Consider the following 21,720-nt stretch of genomic DNA (forward strand, 5'->3'; position numbering starts at 1 on the left):
AACATAGTAAAAAAAATTTAAAAATCGGTGAATAGGTAAAACAATTGATTGGACACATTGCTAAAGAGAAAAGTGGTGAATTGAAAGATAAAGGGAAATTACTCATAAGGGACATGGGGACTAAGAAAGAAAAATAAGAGAGTTAATGAGACTTGGAGAATATATTAGGTAGGTCCAACATATTTTCTTAACACTCTTCTACAAGAAGGGTAGAATGAATAGGAAAGAGGTGTTATTTACAGAAATAATGGTTTAGAATTTTTAATTTGATTGAAGACATGAAAGCTTAGACTGAGGAACACATGCCTAATTGTATATAACTCTTTCCTAAACATACAGTACTGGAAACATCCGAGGGAGTTGAATAGGTTCACTGAGAGTAGATTGTTGAATCTTCTTCACCTTCCTTCTATGATTTCCTAGGTTTGCTTCCACCATAGTACCTCCAAAAGAGGAGTCTTTGTGCATACCAGTAGTGTGTTTTCTTTCTTCAGAAGAAGAAAGGAAACATTGGTTCAGAAATTGGATTATATGCTTGACCTTCTGGTTGGTGCTGGATTACTTGCTCATTTCTTAGCCTGAAACTTTTGGATGGAGCCCAATTGGTGGGTCTTCATAGGCTGTAAGCCACTAGGCTAGAACCTGACAGACAGGGAAGAGGAGTGGGGAGCTTAGTTGGACAGCATATTTACATGTTACCTTTATAGACGATTCATCTGTTGTAAAGAATTCCACGGTAGATTTTGGTCTTTTTAAAATTTGAATGTTTGTGGAAAATTTGTGGGCCATGTAGTCTACTTTGTAGTACAGAGCTCATTCAGTATAGAGTAAGGCAAGGCTATTAATGAATTTTTTTTTACAGAAATTTTAGAACTGTGGTGATTTAATTAATTTATTAAGAGAAAGAATATATCAGTTAATATTTCCTCTGCTTTTCTGAACATGTATCACTAGGAAAATAACATTAAATCTGAGGTTTTTGTCATTTTATTTTAGGCAGCACACTTCTGCTTTTGTTCCTTCATCAGGAAGAATTTATTCTTTTGGACTTGGTGGTAACGGGCAGCTGGGAACTGGTTCAACAAGCAACCGGAAAAGTCCTTTCACTGTGAAAGGAAATTGGTTCCCATATAATGGGCAGTGTCCACCAGATATTGGTAAGCTCTGTTGTACTAAGGTTTTGCTATACATTTTATAGTACTTATTAAAATGTTGCTCTTAAGAAGCTTTCTGTACTTGAAAGAATTCCAGTATACATTGTTTAGTGAAAATGACAAAAAGCAGAACATGTGTATAGGGTTGCTTAGTTTGTTTATGTTTGCTTGCATATGCATAAGGTAAATCTGTGTAAAGCAAAGTAATAAAAGTGGTTTCAGGAGTGAGACATATGAAGACTGGGTGATAGCAAGGTACTAGTAGGAGGGAGTTATTCATATACTATTTTCTGTTTTTGAAATTCGAACCGTATGAATATATTACCTATTCAAAATACTGATTTTTAAAAATTTGCTTTTTACATTCCTATTGCTCTAGCCAAATCTGTAATTTATTTATTTTTATTTTTATTATTCTTTGAATAGATCTGATTATTTTTCCATTGACATTAATTTATGACTTACAGATTTTGAAATTTTCTAAAGTTGTTATCTCATCCATTTCTTTGACATGATGCAACTGAGGTATACTATCCTTTTCATATTTTCTTTTATCATCCTAAATCATTTCTCAGAATTGTTTTCTTATTTATCTATGTTTAATTTTCTTTGGGATTTTTCTCTGAGTTCTTAGTCTTGAATTAGGATTAAAGAATCATATTTTAGGCTCCTAAGATCAAACTTGACAGCCATTAGTGAAAACAAGAATCCTGGGTTTTCTAAAGGTCAGGACATGATCGCACCATTTTTTCTTGTTTTGTTTTGATTTTGTGCCTTTGGGTTTAGAATATGGCTTCTATTCTCTTCTAGTTACTCCTAGGTTTGAAACACACATTAAATTAAGGATTATAATTTGGTGTTTGCAATTTTGGCATTTCTTTTTATTATTTTCTTTAAAACATATTCAAATTAACTTAAATTAAATAACTATTGTTTTTTTCTTGTGTCCTTATCAGCATGTTGATATTTCATCACATCAACTCCTTCTCCAAAAGGCACTGTTAATAAACTAATAAACAGGTTTCGTAATCTTAAACCACATGACTACAGTAAGAAATTATGCATCTTATCACCCTTGAAACTGCAGACCTTGAGATAATTTGTACCACAATGTATAAGAAGAATGGAGTATTAAAACTAGACATTTTAGCTACAATTTAATTTTATCAAAAAATTGTTAATCACTTATGTTAAACTAGGGCTGTGTAGGACAAAAACTAATTAAATGTGAGTTTTCATACTAATTGTTAAGGATTATGATTTCGTGTTTTCAATTTGGCATTTCTTTTTAATATTTTGTTGTATTCTTCAAAACATAATCAAATTAACTGTAAATTGAAGGAATTAAATACATGGGAAAAATTGAGTTTACTTTAGGGAAATTGTTCTTTAATTACTGAGAATTGTATCTAGAACTGAAACCTGTTTCAAACTATATTTCATTTTTTTTAATAATCAGATTATGATAAGCAGAGTAGTGGCCCCCCAAAGATGTCCATGTACTCATCCCTGGAAATTATAAATATGTTAACCTTACATAGGAAAAGGGACTTTGCACGTGTGGTTATGACTTTAAAATGGGAAGATTATCCTGGATTACTTGAGTAGGCCCATGTAATTACAAAGATCCCATGAAGTAGGGAGGCCGAAGAGTAAGAGTCAGGGGAAGATGTGACTATGAAAGAATGATTAGAGAGATGCAACATTTCTGATTTTGAAGATGGAGGAAGTAGACCATATACAAAGGATGTGGGTGGCATCTAGAAGCTAGAAAAGGCAAGGAAACAAATGCAGACCTACTTACCCTTTGATTTGAGCCCAGCGAGACCATATCAGACTTCCTCTATATAGAATTGTAAGGTAATAATTTGTTACAGCAGTGATCAAAAATTAAACACTGGGTAGTAATATTTTACTAGCAAATTGTTAGGCTTGTCATAATTAAGGTTTAGGCTTTTGGTTTGTTTGTTTATTGCATTTTGTTTATTGTGGTAAACTAAATATCCTAAAATCCACCATTTTAACATATATAACTCGGCAGCATCTAGTACATTCACAATGCTGTGTATCCTCTACCTCTATCTAGTTCCATAACACTTTCACCATCCCAAAAGAAAAGAAGCCTGCACCCGTCAAAGCTGCCGCTCCCCAAATCTCTCATCTCTCCGGCCCCCAACCCTAACAACTACTAGTCTGTTCTCCACCTCCGTGGATTTACCTATTTTGGATATTTAATATATATGAAATCATACAAAATATGACCCTTTGTGTCTGGCTTTTTTCACTTAGCATGTTTTTGAGATCCATCCACATTATAGCATATATCAATACTTTATTCCTTTTTATGGTTGGACATTATTTCATTGTATATATGTACCACATTTTATTTTTTTTATTCATCCATTGATTGACATTTGGGTTGCTTCTACCATTTTGCTATTGTGAATAGTGATGCTATGAGTATTCCTGTACGAGTATTTGTTTGAGTACCTGTTTTCATTTCTTTTGGATATAGTTATAGGAGTGGAACTGATGGATTGTATGGTAATTCTATGGTTAACTTTGTGAGGAACTGCCAAGCTGTTTTCCACAGCGGCTGTATCATTTTACATTTCTACCAGCAGTGTATGAGAGTTCCAGTTTCTCCACATCCTCACCAGCATTTATTTTAAAAAAAAATTTTTTTTTGTAGTGATTCTGGTGGATGTGATATAATATCACTTGGTGGTTTTGATTTGCATTTCTCTAGAGACTTATGATGTTGAACTTCTTTTCATGTACTTGTTGACCATTTGTATGTCTTCTTTGGAGAAAGTTTATACAAGTTCTTTACTCCCCCCCCCTTTTTTTACTTGTACATGATTGTTCATACAACTTTGTTCATGATAACTAAAAGATATATAAAAAACCTAGTGGAATATATAGATTGAAATATTATTTAGCAATAAAAGATATAACCAAAGAAGTTAGCTAGAATTTGCTGCGGAGTATGTGTGAGGGATAAAAAGACACAGAGTAGAGTAAGAAGGTTTAATATATGCTTAATCAGAATCTTTTGTCCATTAAAGAAATTTTGGTCTTTTTGTTGTGGAGTTGTAAGAGTTCTTTATTCTGTTCTTCACGTTGTCAATCATTTCCCTGAAATCCCATTCCATTTTTTCCATCTTTCTTGCCATTTGTTCTATTGTACATTTGAGCTCAGTTGTCCTGTCGTTTAGCTCACTTATTCTTTCTTCTGCCCCTTCTGCTGTTGTATATCTATAGTATATTTTTAATTTGTCTGCAGTATCTTTCATCTCTGAGATCTGCTATTTTTCTATTTATTCTTTCAAATTCTTCTTTATGCTCTTCTAGCATCATCTTGATATCCTTTATGTCCTTATGAACATCCTTGATTAGTTGTTCGAAATTCAGTGTCTCTTCCAGTGTTTTAATTTGTACATTTGTCTGGGCCATATCTGCCTGAATCTTCATGTGTTTTGTGATTTTCTGTTGCATTTGGAGCATTTGATTATCTTGATAAGGTTGTTTTGCAAGTTGGTTTCCTTCACTTGTCTAAGATTTTGAATTTGCCTAGGTTTGCATTGAATGACCCCTTTTGTACTTGCTTTGTTATTATTCCCTATCAAACGAGGGTCCAGATCTCATGGAGGGGATGCAGTTCTACTTGAGGCTTCCCAATAGATGGCGCTCTTGAGCCACTTCTTCCCCTCAGGCTTCCTTGTGCCTGAGTGCGGCAGCCATCTGAGCAAGATGGAGACTGATATAATACCAACCAGGGCCGCAGATCTTAGTGCAGCCTGCTGAGAGCAGCCAACCCCAGGGCTAGGGGTTGAGCAGTGTGCATCTCAGCAGAGACTCCACTTATGGGCCCAATGGATCTGATGGCCGCTTGGCTTCCTCTTGGGATGACTTTTGGCTGTGGGGTTGGGTATTTCAGTTGCCCCTGCCTGGAGACATGCCGGTAATGCCTGGCGGCTGGTCCTGGCTCAGATTGGGGCAGCTGATCACAGGGTGGCTGTTCACAGTGCCTGGTAGGGCAACTTGTCATGGGCCAAGTGGGGTGGCTAGTTACAGTGCCCCAAGGGGTGTGCATCTGAGTTCCCCATGGAAGCTCCTGGCTGCGGAGCTGTATGGGAAGATCTCCCAAGCTAGATACAGGGGTTGGCTGGAGTGACAGGATAGTCCACTCCTTCAAATCAGCACTTCCTTGTGTGCTCCCATTTGCCCTGGTTGGGTCATACCTGAGTTCACTCACCCCATTCTGTCTGCTGCAGTTTCTCCAATTTTTCATCAAGGACCTCGTATGTAATATAGAAGACCCTCTCTGTTCACTCACACCCTGGAACTGCAGTCCTGGTCTTTTTTCTGTCTCTTTTTTTGTTCCTCAGAGCAGGGGTGAGTTCAGCCTATCCTTTCCGCCTTCTTCTGAGACTTCAAAGGTTCTTTATTCTGAATACTAGATTCTTATTAGGTACATGATTTGCAAATATTTTTTCCATTCTGTAGGTTGTCTTTTCACTTTCTTGTAAAAGTTAGGACTTCGGTTAGGGCTGTGCTACAAGGTTCAATTGATATGAAATAGGAAAAGTACATTGAACTCATGCCTGGTTCTGACAGGGGGCATCCAGGTGAAGAAGGCTGCTGGATACAGAAGCATTGAGGTGAAAAGAGAACGAATTTTTTCCTCACAGAATTCAAGTTGGCCTTGGGATGAAAAAAGAAGTCAAGGAAAAAAGTACAAAGTTCACTATAAATATAGTATTCATGATTTTTTTTTTTTAGGATTAAGTAGTAAAATTTATTAAAGAGAAGTTTACTAAAAAGAGTTTAACACAGACATCCCAAGGGGCACACACACACACACAAACATACTCCAAAAAAACTTTAAAAACACATATATTATATAGGAAATAATTTTGGTGAAATTAAAGTATACTTTCAGTAGTTTACTACATCTGTGTAGTTTTAGAGCCAAGGTTGAAATGTTAGGTGTTAAATGGATTTAATACATCCAAGCAAAATTTAAATTGCAGTTTTTTAAGGAACTAGTCAAAATTATTCAAAAAGTAATCAGAATAATAGATAAGTTTAAAAATAAATATATATTGTTAAAGGACAGTTTTTTACATAGATAATTCCATGATTCACATATGAATATAAAATGAACATGTGTCAAAGATTTGACTAATTAGGAAATAAAATATTGCAATTGGTTCAGAGGAAAATTCAAGGAACTGTACAAATACAGCAAATAAGGAAAGCTGAAATGAATTTAGAAATAGATAAATAATTGATTTAAGACATTTTGTGACTTGTGAAAATTTTAGTCATTTTAATACTCTTATCTCTGAATCCCTTATTATTAGTATGTTCTAAGATAGATTTAAAATGATCTTATATTGTATATTCATATTAAATGTTTATTGAGTTGCTTTATAAACAAAACATTGTGCTAGGGGAATAAACAAGGTAATTAAGTATAGTCCCTTCCTTGAAAATAATTTCTAATTTTTTAGCATTCGTGGTCACAGATAATCCAAGATGAAGATATTAGTCACTTGAGAGGTGGATTATATTTGGAAATAGCCAGCCTTAAATTCCACTTAAATTATAAAATAGAGCTTCTGTGCTCTGATATGTACTATCTCTGAACATGCCTAGCACTATTTTTTAAGTCTTCAAATATTTCATTTGCTCATGTAGCTATTATATGCATAATAAAAATTAAAACCATGTATATTAAAAAAAACAGCTAAAGGGTTTAAATAATTCTACCAGTGGTTTTTATCATTGGCCAACAAATGTCGTAGGTTTGGCATTTACTTTGATGTTTTATGCTGTCCCTAGCAGTATTTTTTTTTTTTTTTTTTTTTTTTTTTTTTTTTTAAAGGAAAGACAGAGAGAAGGAAGGAAGGATAGAAGGAAGGAAGAAAGGAAGAAAGGGAAACATCTTTAAACATTTTCTTGTTTTATTGTATTCTGTTTCTCCGTTTCTGTTACATGGGCTGGGGCCGGGAATCGAACCGAGGTCCTCCGGCATAGCAGGCAAGCACTTTGCCCGCTGAGCCACCGCGGCCCGCCCACCTAGCAGTATTTTTGATAATAGATTAAAAGACCTTTCTGTTTGGGAGTAGAAGAGGAGAAAGAGGTCTTTTGAATATCTTTTTTCAAAGGAATTTCTTTACTGTTAATAAATATGCTTATTAACTTTTACATATTTGATTTTGCTTTGTTTATTGCTAAATAGCTGTCAACCAAGAGATGTCTGTTGGTTTTTTTTTCCTTGAAAATTTTATTTTAAAATAATTGTGAACTTTAGGAGAGTTGTAAAAATATAAACCCATGCAGAACTTCAGTACACCCCTACTCGGATGCCCAGATCCACCAATTTTAATATTTTGCCTCAAGGTTCTGTCTATCCATCTACCAATCCATGTATATGTTTTTTAAAAACTTCATGCTAATACATTTGAAACATATATGGGATGTAGTATGCACATATATAAGGCTAGTTCTTAGACTATCCTAAGGAATAAAAAACAGAAAGATATCATTTATATTTTATTTTTACAGTAATTATTTATGCAAAATTTAAAACACATATGCGTTGTACCTTGAGTAGGGCATGACATCGTGTAGATTTGTCCAGAGTGATGCCCTGATAAATCCCAGAGTGATTTGAACAGTGAATAAAAAAATTTTTGCAAAGTTCTCTTGGGGGAATGGTGAGAAAGGGGGAAATTTTAACTTCCCCAAGTGGAGAATTCTTGGTATTCTCACAAGCAGTGGGGACAACCAAAGCAATAGGCTGAGCCCCCAATCTTGGGTTTGCTCATGTGAAACTTAACCCCGCAAAGGATAGGCTAAACCTACTTAAAATTAGGCCTAAGAGTCACCCCCAAGAGAACCTCTTCTGTTGTTCAGATGTCACCTCTTTCTCTCAGCCAGCATGACAAGCAAATTCACTGCCCTCCCCACTCTCTACATGGGACATGACTCACAGGGGTGTGGACCTTCCTGGCAATGCGGGACAGAAATCCTAGAATGAGCTGGGACTCAGCATCAAGAGATTGAGAAAACCTTCTCGACCAAAAGGGTGAAGAGTGATATGAGACAAAATAAAGTGTCAGTGGCTGAGAGATTCCAGACGGAGTCGAGAGGTTTTCCTGGAGGTTATTCTTATGCATTAAGTAGATATCTCCTTTTTAGTTAAGGTGTAATGGAGAGACTGGAGGGAACTGCCTGAAAATGTAGAGGTGTGTTCCAGCAGCCATGTTTCTTGAAGATGATTGTATAATGATATAGCTTTCACACTGTGACTGTGAAAACCTTGTGTCTGATGCTCCTTTTATCTACCTTATTGACAGATGAGTAAAACATATGGATTAAAAATAAATAAATAATAGGGGAAACAAATGTTAAAATAAATCTGGTAGATTGAAATGCTAGTGATCAATGAAAGGGAGGGGTAAGCGGTATGGCCTGTATGAATTTTTTTGTTTTCCTTTTATTTCTTTCTCTGAATTCATGCAAATGTTCTAAGAAATCATGATGATGAATATACAACTATATGATGATATTGTGAGTTATTGATTATATAACAAGAATGGAATGATCATATGGTAAGAATGTTTGTGTTTGTATGTGAATATGTTTTATAAATAAAACTATATCAATCTAAAAACAATGCATTTAACAAGAATATATGCAATCATTCTATGGATGCCAATAGTGTGGATGGCAGGATGAAGACTTAAATAGAGCAGATTAATGCATGAAATCAGGATAAGTGGGCTGTCAGCTGAGGAGTTAGCATTTCTCAGCTCAATATATATGAAAATAACTAAGTACTTATAAAGCCTTCTAGGCAGAGCCCACAGCACATATTCTCTGAATTTCCTAAGTTCTCAAGTGGGCTACTAGAGGCCCAGGCAGCGGCAGGCTCTGCAGGATGGCTGGGGTGGGCAGGGTAGATTGAGATAAGGCTAAAGTTCTGTGCTGGCGGACACCAGGAGAGGGCAGAGTTTTGGACTGGAGGATGACATGGGTGCCCTTTTACTGAACTGAGAGACCAGTTCTGGTGGGGGGACCTGGTCCTTCTTCAAGCAATAAACTGCAGCCCAGAGGCCAAGCTGGCTGGTGTCTGGCATTCCACCTGGGAAAAGTGGTGGAAGGCATCCCTGCTTAGAGTTGAAGGGAATGATGAATGTGAGAGTGGGAGGTCCATGGAGTAAGGAAGTATACTGCCAGCCAAGGGGGTTGGGAGTTGGCTTCCCATCCAGGGATCAAAGCTGGAGGTGCTCCTTGACCAAGTAGAAGTAAAGGCAGCCGAAAGTGGATGCCCCACCCAAAGATAACTGCCACAGGATATCCATGCTAAGGCCCAAGGGGTTGTGTAGGGTTGCGGTGGGAAACCCATGTAGGAGTGAAAGGCACAGGGAGTCCCCATGCAGGCCAGCCGCCTGGATAGGTGACAGGCTGGGCTACTGGGCAGGTACAGAAGTCAGAGGCAGCACTCATGTTCCCCTGGGGGGCTGAAGCAGCTGGAGTTATATGGCGGGGTACATGGTGGCCATCCTTCCGTTAGGCTTATTTCTTGGATGCACCTATCCCCATCTTGATTTAGGGTTATTCTTCGAAGACTGAATATGAACGGTCAACTGGTTGACCTGGGTCCTCTAAGACTAGTTCCACATGGCACTCTAAGAGGGTTCCTTAGAGCGTGCTCAATGCTCCCTTTCAGCAAGCTCCCTAGAATGCTTGAGGCTCTGGCAGGTGCCATGAAGTGCTCTCAGAAGTCTCTGGGGTCCCAAGGTGCTGCTGCTGTCCCAGGCCAGGCCCTCTGTGCCGTTTGGATGCACTAATGTCCTTGAGGTTTCCAGAATAAGGAAGCTCTAAGCAGTCGTGTGTTGGCATTTGTATAGCTAAATTGGAAGAAAAAATAATTTTGCATTATGAAATATTTAAAAGATGTTTTAACATTTATTTGTTGTCTTTTCAAGAATGAGTGTTCTTAATTTTTATATCCTACACTTTCACTACATATTTACATCATCCTCAGTTCGAACTGAAGATAATGAGAAAAAAGTACACACTCTAGGAAACACGGGTGGTTCAGTGGTAGATGACTTTGCCTGCCATAAAAGAGACTTGGGTTCGACTCCCGGCCCATGCACCCTGCCCCCCACCCCCCAAAAAAATTAAATATATGTATATACATACACACACATTAGAAAATACCACCTATTGTGCAAGCTAGAAGAAAGGATTTAAACTTAACAAATGATTCTTATGCTTTTGGGATATTGAATATACCTCACTTTGTTATTCTCATCCCCGTAGCACTCATAATTTTCCAAGTTGTTTTATATCAGTTAGTCCACAAATGAGAGGTCTAATTAAGTTAGATGATTCAGAGAAAATCCGAAAACAATACTTAATGCTCTGAAAAATGTGATACAGATCTTGGATTTTAATTTTTTACCTTTTATTTTTATTATAGATTGTGAAGAATATTTCTGTGTGAAAAAAATTTTCTCAGGTGGAGATCAAAGCTTTTCACATTACTCTAGTCCCCAGGTAATAATATAATCTATCATAATTACTAAGCCCAAATAATTTTAAAGAATTTTTAAAACCCATTTTTTGAGACACATATTAATAATATATTTTATATGTTATAGGCTTAATGTTTATATGTTTAAGACTTAATTGCCTTAAAAAATGTTTTTCCTCAAGTCTGCAAAATAGAATTGTTTGATCCTTCTGAGAAGATTTTGTTTCAGGTGATTAGTAGTGACTTCCATTAATATATATATATATATATATATATATATACACACACACACATACACACACACACATGGGGGACAGTGGGTCTTTGTTTTAAGTTGTATATAGTATCTTCTTCCCTCGTTGACAATTCTGCTTATTTTAAAATTTAGAACTGTGGACCACCAGATGACTTTAGATGTTCTGATCCTTCAAAGCAGATCTGGACTGTAAATGAAGCTCTTATTCAAAAATGGCAGAGCTACCCCTCTGGAAGGCTTCCTGTAGAAATAGCCAAGTAAGAAAATTGTTTTACTTATACACAACACAAACACAACCCCTCAATCTCTTGGTCTCCCCCAAAAGAGAATTATTTTATACAAAGGAAGTTTTATATGTCTAAAATTTCCATAATGATGGACATTTTTCAAGATCTCATTTAAATTCATATAAATTGCAATCCTTTCATATACATTAAGATTTCTTAAATGATAATTTAAAATAAAATAGCCATCTTAGGATGGGATTTGAAATGTATTTTTTCTGGCTTCATAATGGTCACCCGTAATTTTTCCACTGCAGAAACGTTTGAATATTATTTCTTGGATATTTTGCTTTTAGATTAACTTGGGTTAGTATTTAGTATTTTTTGTTGTTGGTGTCTGTATTTGATAGAGTGTTTTTTAGTTTTAGATTGTTTTCCCAAACTAAACTTTTTCTGAAATGCCCAAAGAGTAGGCTTCAAAAAATAATGTCCCAGATTAGGTTTATCCCTTAAATAATTAAAAAAAAAATTAAACATACATATTTATGTAAAAAAAACAAAAGCAGAAAACTAAGATCATCACGTTGGTTTGATGAATCAGAAGGATGAAAGTAATATTTGAGAAATTGTAGGGTAAACATTAGTACTTTTATCAAGTATTATTTAATAAATCTTTAGTAATTTATGTAATTTTTACTTATTCTAATTTGATGTCAGAGGTGTGGCCTACGTTAATTATTAAATACTCAAATTTCTTTCAAAAAAAGATAGACCAACTGTTACATTTTTCATTTTGTGATTTTTGGATTTTTAATTTTTTTAGTGAGATAGATGGAACATTTTCTTCCTCTGGTTGCCTAAATGGAAGCTTTTTAGCTGTTAGGTAAGTGGCAATTCCTTAGTGTGCTGAAATTTTCAAATTTTTTATATTAAATAAGAATTGAAATAATTTGGGGTTGAATTTATATTTTTTTATTTTTTTTTTCAGCAATGATGATCACTATAGAACAGGGACCAGATTTTCAGGGGTTGATATGAATGCTGCTAGGCTTTTATTTCACAAACTTATACAACCTGATCATCCTCAGATATCTCAGCAGGTTTGTTTTCAAAGTATTTTGTATTTTTGTCATGTTGCCTGATAAATTTTCCATTCCCTGTTAATTTATACATTTATAACTTAACTAAGTTAAAGTTATAAATGTGTGAGAATCTGTTAAGCTAATTAACTTTACAGTTTCTATGAGTCATCTTTTTTAATCATTTAGTATATTTATGGTTAAATATACTAATATAAAAATTAAAATAATATGGTTTCAGGGGTGCAAGGGTAGTTCAGTGGTAGAATTCTCGGTAACCATGTGGGAGACCCAGGTTTGATTCCTGACCCATGCATGTCCCCAAAAAACAAATAGACAAACAAAATCCAAACGAACAAAAATTCAGTGAATGTCACTGTGATAAGGGGATGCTCACATGGAAAAAGAATGAAATGTGGCCCCCGCCATATACAAAAATAATAATAATGTTTCATTTTAAAGCATTTGTAACTAAGCTCTGAAATATCTATAAATGTTTCCATATGTTTGTAGCAGAAATGTTAATTATTTAACATTACCATATTTATTGATTAGGTATTTATATAGCTGTAGAAGTAGAAGGTTAAATTGAGAGTTGAACCCAAGATTTTTTTGAATTCTCTTAGTAGTACTTATGCTTTCATTTTCATTGTGCTCCAAATTATATTAATTTTAAGGCATTATCTTTTTCCCCTCTTTTTCATCACTATTTGGTGTTTTCTTTGTATAAGATTTTCTTTCTTTTTTAAAGTGTGTTCATTTTTAATGAAGTAGGTTTTACTTTTTTGTCACATATAGGTGGCAGCTAGTTTGGAAAAGAATCTTATTCCTAAATTGACTAGCTCATTACCAGATGTTGAAGCATTGAGGTTTTATCTTACTCTACCAGAATGTCCTCTGATGAGTGATTCTAACAATTTCACAACAATAGCAATTCCTTTTGGTACAGCTCTTGTGAACCTAGAAAAAGCACCATTGAAAGTACTTGGTAAGAATATTAATATATATATATATTTATCTTTTGAAACCTTTTCTATTTAAATGAAAGTGTTCCTAATTACTTTTTCCTGTTTAAAATTGTGTTGTCCTCTCCAGAACATCAGATAGTTCCATCTCCTTACCCATATTAGTGACAGACCTTTTCAATATGAAACATTTAGAATTGTCATAGCCCAAACACACCTAAAGAGAGGGATGGAAATATCAAAGGTGATGGTGGAGTTTTACAGAGAAAATAGGATTTAACAAATGAATATGAATGGTGAATCATTAAATTGATATCTCTTTTAGTCTCCAGTATTTTAGAGTAGCTTGAAGTAAAACCTCAAATTGTAGAATTGTAATCTATGTCAAACTCTGAAATATGTTCTACAACTAATTGTGGTGCTGTGCTTTGAAATTTATAGCTTTTTTTGTATATATATTGTTTTTCACAAAAAAGAAGGAAACAAAATCAATTGTGATGATAAAAAAAATATTTAAGCCCTCTAGCCTCCTATATTCTGGAGCAGCTAGAAGGAAAAATCTGAGAAGATTGTACGGTAGCCCATGACAAGCTCTGGGATCTGTCCTGTAACTACTCACTGAAGAGTGCTTTGAAAACTATTGCTTTTTTATTTCTTTGCTTTGTATATATGTTATACTATACAATAAAAAATTATAAGAAAAATTGTGTCGACCTGCTTATTTGACATTTTCTTAAGGAAAAATAAATCCGTTTTTTTCTTTCATTGCTCTTTCTACTCCTTTAATGCTAGATGTTGGAGTTGTTAGAGACAGTATGTTAGATATTAGAATTTTAGTGAAACACAACAGCAGAAACAATATCAGGAGACATTAAAATGGTTTCCCATCCTCCTGTCCCTTAGCCCCTCCACAGTAATCTCGCTATTGAAGTAAAGGAGGAGGAACAATCAAAACTGAACACACATGGCTATTAATTATTTTTGAATCCTGTTGTTAACCTTGGTTTTTCTCACTTGCTAATTTCCTAATACTTGATGTTGTTTCTCTACATGGAGACAAGATTCTGCTGCTCATGTGATCTTGCATTTTTGTCTCTGTGTTTGACCTGAACTTTCCACACTTTGAGTTTTCTACTTTTATGGGTTCCAGCTCTAATTCCTGGCCTTTATAGTTTCTTTGCTACATTTAACTCAGTTCTTTCCTTCCTAACAGTAATTTGTCAGAAATGTAGAGCCGAGATATTTAGAAGTATTAAAATCAGGACAAAAAGATTTAGGCTGAAAATGAACAGAAGAAACACAGGCTAGGGGAATCTGAGAAAATTAGCAAATGTTGTAAGAGTGAAACAGACACTCACAAAAGAGGATTGCTTCCCTGCTGTCAGAAGTTTTTGTATTCTTTCCACCTGCTTCATAGGACTGTGGTGTTATTTTACTAATGTTAATAATTACAAATTGTGAATGTGGGAGAGGAAAGAGATAGGCTTTTAAGGAGTAACTTGCATTTTAAATGTGGTGCTTCCCAATATTTCAACTTTAAGTGCACTCTAGAAATAAAATTTCAAAAGGTTCTTAAATATTAGAGTGATGTAATTTTTAAGTATGCCTTGCTTAAAATTAGTTCTAAGGATGCCTTGCTTAAAATTAAAGTTGTAATTTCTGAAGTACGTTTTTATAACTGGTTTTAATATTAGATATAGTGGTGTATTTTTAATGTAATATAGGAAACCAAGAATATAGATTAAATAGGCCTTTCATACTTTAACTTTCAGGATAGGTTTTCTTTAACTTGGGGTGGGGGGGGTGGTATGTCCATAAACCCTAGATATGTTTTACAAAATACTGTGTTACGTGCATCTTTCTGGGATTTTCAAAATTAAGAAGCACTACTTTAGAAAAAAACTCAATATGATTTTGAAAGTTGTGAATTTTTTCTTTCTGTTTACTATGTTTATTCTTTAATAACAGAGAACTGGTGGTCAATACTTGAACCTCCACTATTCCTCAAGATAGTAGAACTTTTTAAGGAAGTTGTGGTACATCTTTTGAAGCTCTACAAGATTGGCATTCCCCCTTCTGAAAGAAGAATTTTCAACAGTTTTCTTCATACTGCATTAAAGGTTTTAGAAATATTACATAGGGTATGTCCAGTAATTTCTTTATTTTCCTCTTTTCCCATTCCCAGTGACAAATTGATATCTAATTCATTTTAACAATAATATGTTATGATTTAGATACATACTATAGCAATTTGGAAAATTTGTCATCTGTATGTTCCTTTAAAAGAAGTGATATATCAATACTTTGGAGATTTGGTCTTGTTTGACCTTGTTAGGCCTGTATGGATAAATTCTGTAGACTAGCTGAACAATAGCATGCTAATGAATTAGAATTTTCCTTTTCTTATGAAGGACATAATTTCTTAATTTAAATAATGTATTTTATTATTTATAGGTGGTTTTCTTATAAAGAGACTTGATCCTAGCTGTGATTATTAACATTTAAACTCACGTTCTTTTGCTAGAGGGCATTAATGGCCTCAGTCAAAAGAACATTTCATATGAAATGGATGACTAATTTAAAATTGTAAACATAGATAATTCATTAATTTTCCTTTTGTTTTTTCCTGTCCTTTTTCCCAGTGTAAAAAATAGTACCCTTTACACTTGTAGCAGTTCAAAGTTATAAGAAGAAATAGAGTCTCCTCTGTTCCGTTAAAGATGGATTTGAGTCATCCCTGACAGCTGGTAGGTATATCTCTGCTATGCCATTTGGTGTCCTTGAGATGCTATTTAGAGTCTATGAGACATGACCTAAGGGAGAAGCATATGTTCCTAGATTCTAGAGTGACTGAAAAACCCACATGAACCTTTGATCTTTAGTTTCCTCTCCTTAAAGGAATAGTTCCTTCAGGATTTTCTGACCCTTCTTGCCCAGTACTAAAGTGAATGATGAGGAAATGAAGGATATAGCCTTTCTGCTCTCTGTAAGCAAGAATTCTCATGGATCATTTATTTCCTTTTTTATTCTGGGTATTTTCTCAACTATTTAACTTCTTAATCTTACTTTTCTTTGTATTTACTATGTCTAAGACTCCTAGAACAAGAAGTCATTTTTCTTCTCATTATAATTTAATAAATGATAACCATTTCTTTCCTAGGGAAACAAGTCATTTCTTATGTTTACCTTTCCCTAGAACAAGGCTTTCTTGCACATTTCACAATTAATTGGGTTCTGCAGTAAACCACTGTTAAGAAGATCTAATGTCATAGGATGGTTCTGTACTTTTCTGTTTCTTTTGCCTAGGATTCAAGAGATGAGTTAGATTATTTTCCCTTCCTCTGGACTTTCTCTTTCTACTATCAGTGACCCATCTCTTTTTCGGTTGGACTGTATTACTTTATTCACATATCTCTTCCCTACTCTGTTACCTCCTTATCGTTATTCACCCCTTTTCTCTTAGCCTCATCTTCCTTTTACTGTGAGAAAAAGGGAAGACAGGAGGAGAGAAAGAAATTGAATCTTTTGTCTTTCATAACTACAGACAGGACTTGAGCAAGTAACTTAAGTCGTCTGCCTAGCCCAGAAGCCTCAGTCTCTATTGATGAAGAACACTATAGGGTTCCATCTCTTTTTTGATGGAGCCATGTTAAATATTCTGATCCTAATCTCTTACTATTTGAAAGGGAAAGGAAAATAATCTAACATTTATTGAATGCTAACAATGGCCAGGATTAGAATCTTCTTTGTACATTAATTCGTTAGCACTTGCATTTATTACTCATTTAACTGTTTAAATTGTTATAATTGATATTATTATAATTGATATCAATTATAATATCAATTATTATCTGTTATAATTGATATTATTACCCCATTTTATGGACTGGAAAATAAATCTCACTGTCAATATTTATAAACCAATAAACAGCATAGTTGTAATACAAATTTATTTTCAAAATCCCTGCTGTTTCTTTATCAGCAGTAGATACAGTAATATAATATGTCTAGAATGGGTTTGCTCTTATTTATATTCCAGATCCAGAGGTTCACACATCCATAATTGCAGAGATACCATTGGATTGTGTGCTAAGAATCCAAAGGCCATGGTTTTAATTCCATCTGGGCATCTTCCTATCAAAGTGATTTTGAACAAGTCTTTGTCCTTATTACATGTACAAATTATCCATAGAATAAGAATAAATAAGAATAAAAATACCTTCCCTTATAGTCCCCGGATTGATGTACTATTCAAATAATATGATATATGTGAAAATATTTAAGATTTTTAAGTTGTGCATTTGTAAGGCAATGATTTTATTGTTACCACCACTTTTGACCTGATTTATTGGTTTATGAGGAAACTGAATTCGTTGTTATATACTCAAAAGTAGGATGATAATGGTATCAGTTTCTTAACAGCTCTTTCTTGAGTTCTTTGCACAGTCATTTATCTTTCTTCTACTAGACTCTTACTTTGGAGCCTTACTTTGGAGAAAACTGTTTTCTTGTTCTTACTCTACCATAAATAGATAGCAGTAGATATTAACTATTGGGGATGAATCATTTTCATCTTTAGAGAAACCCAAGTTACTTATCAGAAACTTATTGTTTCAAAGACTTCTTATGTCTGAAAACTGTATGTATTCCTGTTCCCTGCTCCATGGTTAAGAATTAGGGGAAATCTTCCCAAACATTTCCTTCTTGACCTAACTTGGAGCAGGATTAGGAATTAAAAAATTGGACTATGTGTTGCTGGTCGTTTCAGGATATATGGATGTACTTATTCCTCCCTTATGTCATGTCCTTTGGAAAGTCTTTGAGTTAAAAATCATTTCCAGTGCTCCAAATGGCATCATAGGAAAGATCTTTGGTACCTGCTGTCAGGGATGGATGTATTATTTTCAGATAAATGAGTTTACTGGCAAGTAATTGGGTTATTCATTATTTCTTAAATTTAAAACTGCATTATAGAGATACTGGTATTTTAAAAGAAAAAATTGGGGCATGTATCAAGCTGATCTTCTAAACCAGAGATTTCCAAACTTTTTTGGGGGGAACAAAAAACCCTTTAATAAACCACACAGATAAGATACACATATATATTCACCATATACTATCTTGAACAAAGGTTTATAAACCAGAATACTCTACTCTAATTAAAATGTGAAATAATGTTAGGATCAGATATAGAGAGATTTTATTTTATACATTTTAGGCAGTAATATTGAATGTATAGCTTTTTTGAACTGCTACATGATTTTAAAAAAATTCATTTTGTGATATTTATTGAGTGCCTACTATGTACTTATCATTGTAGTAAACGTTGAAGATGCTGTTATAAGCAAAAGATGTGATTTCTGCCCCATTTCACCTTATGATTTAGAGGGATTGTATACATACAAGTAAATAGGCATTTGTGATACAGCATGGTAATTACTACACTAGAGAAAATGTGGAATTCTATGAGAACACATAGGAGGGCGTATAATACAGACTTAAAAGGATTAAGAAAGGGTTCCTGGAGAAAATGTCTTAATTGTCAAACTTACCTACTATACAAAAAACTTCTTAAATTTTCTCTTAATTTTGTATGTGAATTTGTATGCAGAGCTTTTGAATCAATCTTCTATTCAGTTTCCAATTTCCCTATTTTTAAAGCGTTGTAAACTGATTTTCTGTGTAGCTGTTAAATCATTATGGCTGAGTTAAATTTCTTAAATTCTTAGTATACTCATCCATATAATGAAGATAATTATAGTATCTATTTCAAATAGTTGTTTTAATGATTAAATGAGAAAATGTACATGAAATGTACTTAGTAAGTTTGCCATAATGATAGCTATTATTATTTTATTACTATAACATACAATTTTAGTGAGTTTTAAGGTAAATTGAACATTTCAATGAAAATTTTAGCTTGCTGTCTAGATAGGCTTACTAAAGATTTCATCCCTCCCCCTGCCCCCATGTGAACAGAGATGGAAGAGTAATGGTGTAAGTATGTATTTACTCTCCTTTCCCATTAAGGATACTTCAGAGCAGAAGTTTCAAAAGCATAGAAATTATATAAACCACTCTTTTTACTAAAAATGAACAGTTATCACACATTCCTATGTATTTTACTAAAAATGCAACAGGAAATCCCATATAGATTAGACATTTTAAAGTGCTATTAGAAGCATGAACTTACATACATATCTCTTATTCATTTTATTTGTCCATTCATTCATCTCATGTTTATTGGGTACCTGTTGGGCACAAGCATTATCTGTTAGATTTATCCTCTACTGAATGATTTCTTTTGCTCCCTGCTTAATTGGCTTAGCGTGCATGTTATTTTTCTTTTAAACCATGAAAAAAAATTTTGTTATTCTTCATAGGAAACTTAACTAGTATTGTTTAGTTTTTAAATTAGGGCACATTTAAAAAAATTGATTTCTAACTTTTTTCTGTCATGGTCAGAAAAGATACATTGTATGATTTCAATATTTTAATTTTCTTGAGGCAAGATAGCATATGGTCTATCTTGGAGAATGACCCACATGTACTAGAGAAGAATGTGTATTCTGCTGCTGTTGGGTGAAGTGTTTTATGTAATACTGTTGGGCTTAATTGGTTTAGTATGACTCAAGTTTTCTATTTCCTTACTGACTTTTTGTGTAAGTATTCTATCCATGAATGTTATGTCTTCATGTTGAATTGACCACTTTATCAGTAACAGGAACCTTCTTTGTCCCTTATATTAGGTTTTGACTTTAAAGTCTATTTTATTTTAGTGTAGCTATTCCAGCTCTCTCTTGGTTACAGTTTGCATGATATATTTTTTCCTGTCCTTTCACTTTCGGCCTACTTGTATACAGGGGCTTTCTCTCCTCACTCTTGCCCGTCCCTCTGCAGAAGGCTGTTGTAACTTGTTACTCAGTGTTTTCCATATTGATGAAAGGTGGGGATAGTGGAAAAGAAGCTTCTGACTCCTTCCACAGCAGTAACGGGCCTCTGGTCCTATTGATGTAAGATTCAGGACCCAGGACTGTTCTTGCTCCCCTTCTCCTGAGGATTTGAAAGGTTTTTTCTCTCCCCTAACAACAAGTGATGAGATTTGCTTCACTTTGCTTAGTGGCTTAAAGCTTTTGCTTTGTATGAAAAAAGAGTCTGGTCAGGGCAGGTCTTTGTGCCTTTCTTGTAATGGTAGCTGTTTCTTAGCACCACTGAGAGTGGCTCCTGATCTGTTTTTCTTTCTGTCATCCTCATGAGCACCCAGTGAAGGTCTGTGGAAAAGAATCAGTGAATGCAAACTGTCTGGGGCTCCCAGGAGTTCTATACTGTCAAGCAGTCCCACATTCAGACTTAAGCAATTTTAGTTTATTTCTTCTTAACCTTCTTGATGTCAGTGGTACCTTCCTCTTGCTGTGCTACAGATTAACCATTTCCAGCATCCTTTCTCTTCTTAAGAAGCATCTGTACATCTTTAGAATTCAAACTTTATAACTCAGATGGGTTGAAGAAAGTTGTTTTGTTTTGTTTTATGTAACTGACATTATTCTGGGATTTTCCAAATACCTTCCTACTGATTTTAGTTTAATCCATTGCAGGCAAAGAACATCCTTCGTATGCTTCAGATTCTTTTAAATGTATTAAAATTTGTTTTATATTCCAAGATATGTGGTTTCTCATAGTGAATATGCCATGTACAATAATTGGATGGAGTGTTCTTTAACAATGAGTTCAAATTAGTTAAATTGTTTTCAAACCTTCTATAAATGTATTAAGTTTTGTCTTTTTTTTTTTGTCTTAGTTACTGAGAAAAGAAAGTTCAAACACCAGTTATGATGGTGCTTTGCCCATTTTTTCCTTCCTTTAATTTGAAGCTCTCTTATTTGAGATTGTTATTCCTTCTTGATTAATTGACCCTTTCATCACTGTGAAACATGCCTATTTTTCCTCTGAAAATGCTTGTCTTGAAGTCTACTTTGAGAGTAGCCTCCTAGCTGCTATTTTCTGCTGTTATTGTTTGTTTCTTTCTAAGTCTTCTCTGGATTCTTGTGGTTTAAAAGTTAGCCAAATAGGTCAGGGGAATTTGCACTCAGATTTTGGGGCTTCACCCTCTGGATTTCTTTTTGGGATTTTCTTCCTTACTTTCTGGCCACTCTTGTGGCCCCAGTCTCTGATCTTTGACTGCTCTGTTCTGATAAAACTGCTACCTTTTGTTTGCGCTCCGTCCTCTACCCCTCATGCTTATTTGTATCTCCCATGTCCTTTCCTTCTTTCAGAAGTGTTCATTCCTATTTCTGCTTGCTCTTGGCTGATATTGTTTCTTTAAATAGTTGACTTTTTTCAAGGATACTACCTAAAGTTTATAACATTATTGACAGGAGGATCAATATAATGCAAGCTACTCTGCCATATTCAGCACCAGAACTCCTGTATTATCTTTTAATTTGAATCAGCCCCCTCTTCTTTATTGCTGTGACCTTGACTTA

General features: G+C 34.5%; 1 protein-coding gene across 14 annotated transcripts in view; it reads left to right on the forward strand.

The window, feature by feature from the left end:
* Positions 1 to 21,720, forward strand: part of HERC4 (HECT and RLD domain containing E3 ubiquitin protein ligase 4) — a 198,922-nt gene that overhangs the window by 84,732 nt on the left and 92,470 nt on the right. For 12 of the 14 annotated variants that reach the window (XR_013161547.1, XM_077125123.1, XM_077125121.1 and 9 more), the window contains 7 exons: positions 997 to 1,157; positions 10,660 to 10,736; positions 11,102 to 11,226; positions 12,017 to 12,076; positions 12,182 to 12,293; positions 13,071 to 13,260; positions 15,206 to 15,378. Coding sequence is in view for 12 of the 14 variants with exons in the window: in XM_077125123.1 (XP_076981238.1) it covers positions 997 to 1,157; positions 10,660 to 10,736; positions 11,102 to 11,226; positions 12,017 to 12,076; positions 12,182 to 12,293; positions 13,071 to 13,260; positions 15,206 to 15,378 (898 nt within the window). In the remaining 2 variants the exon portion in view is untranslated. Of the gene's footprint in view, positions 1 to 996; positions 1,158 to 5,774; positions 5,900 to 6,915; positions 6,917 to 10,659; positions 10,737 to 11,101; positions 11,227 to 12,016; positions 12,077 to 12,181; positions 12,294 to 13,070; positions 13,261 to 15,205; positions 15,379 to 15,879; positions 15,985 to 21,720 lie in introns of all 14 variants that reach the window. The other 2 variants (XM_077125130.1, XR_013161549.1) reach the window with 2 other exon arrangements.

The sequence above is a fragment of the Tamandua tetradactyla genome, chromosome 13 (genome assembly GCF_023851605.1).
Source record: "Tamandua tetradactyla isolate mTamTet1 chromosome 13, mTamTet1.pri, whole genome shotgun sequence".
In the NCBI taxonomy this organism is placed as follows: Eukaryota; Metazoa; Chordata; class Mammalia; order Pilosa; family Myrmecophagidae; genus Tamandua; species Tamandua tetradactyla.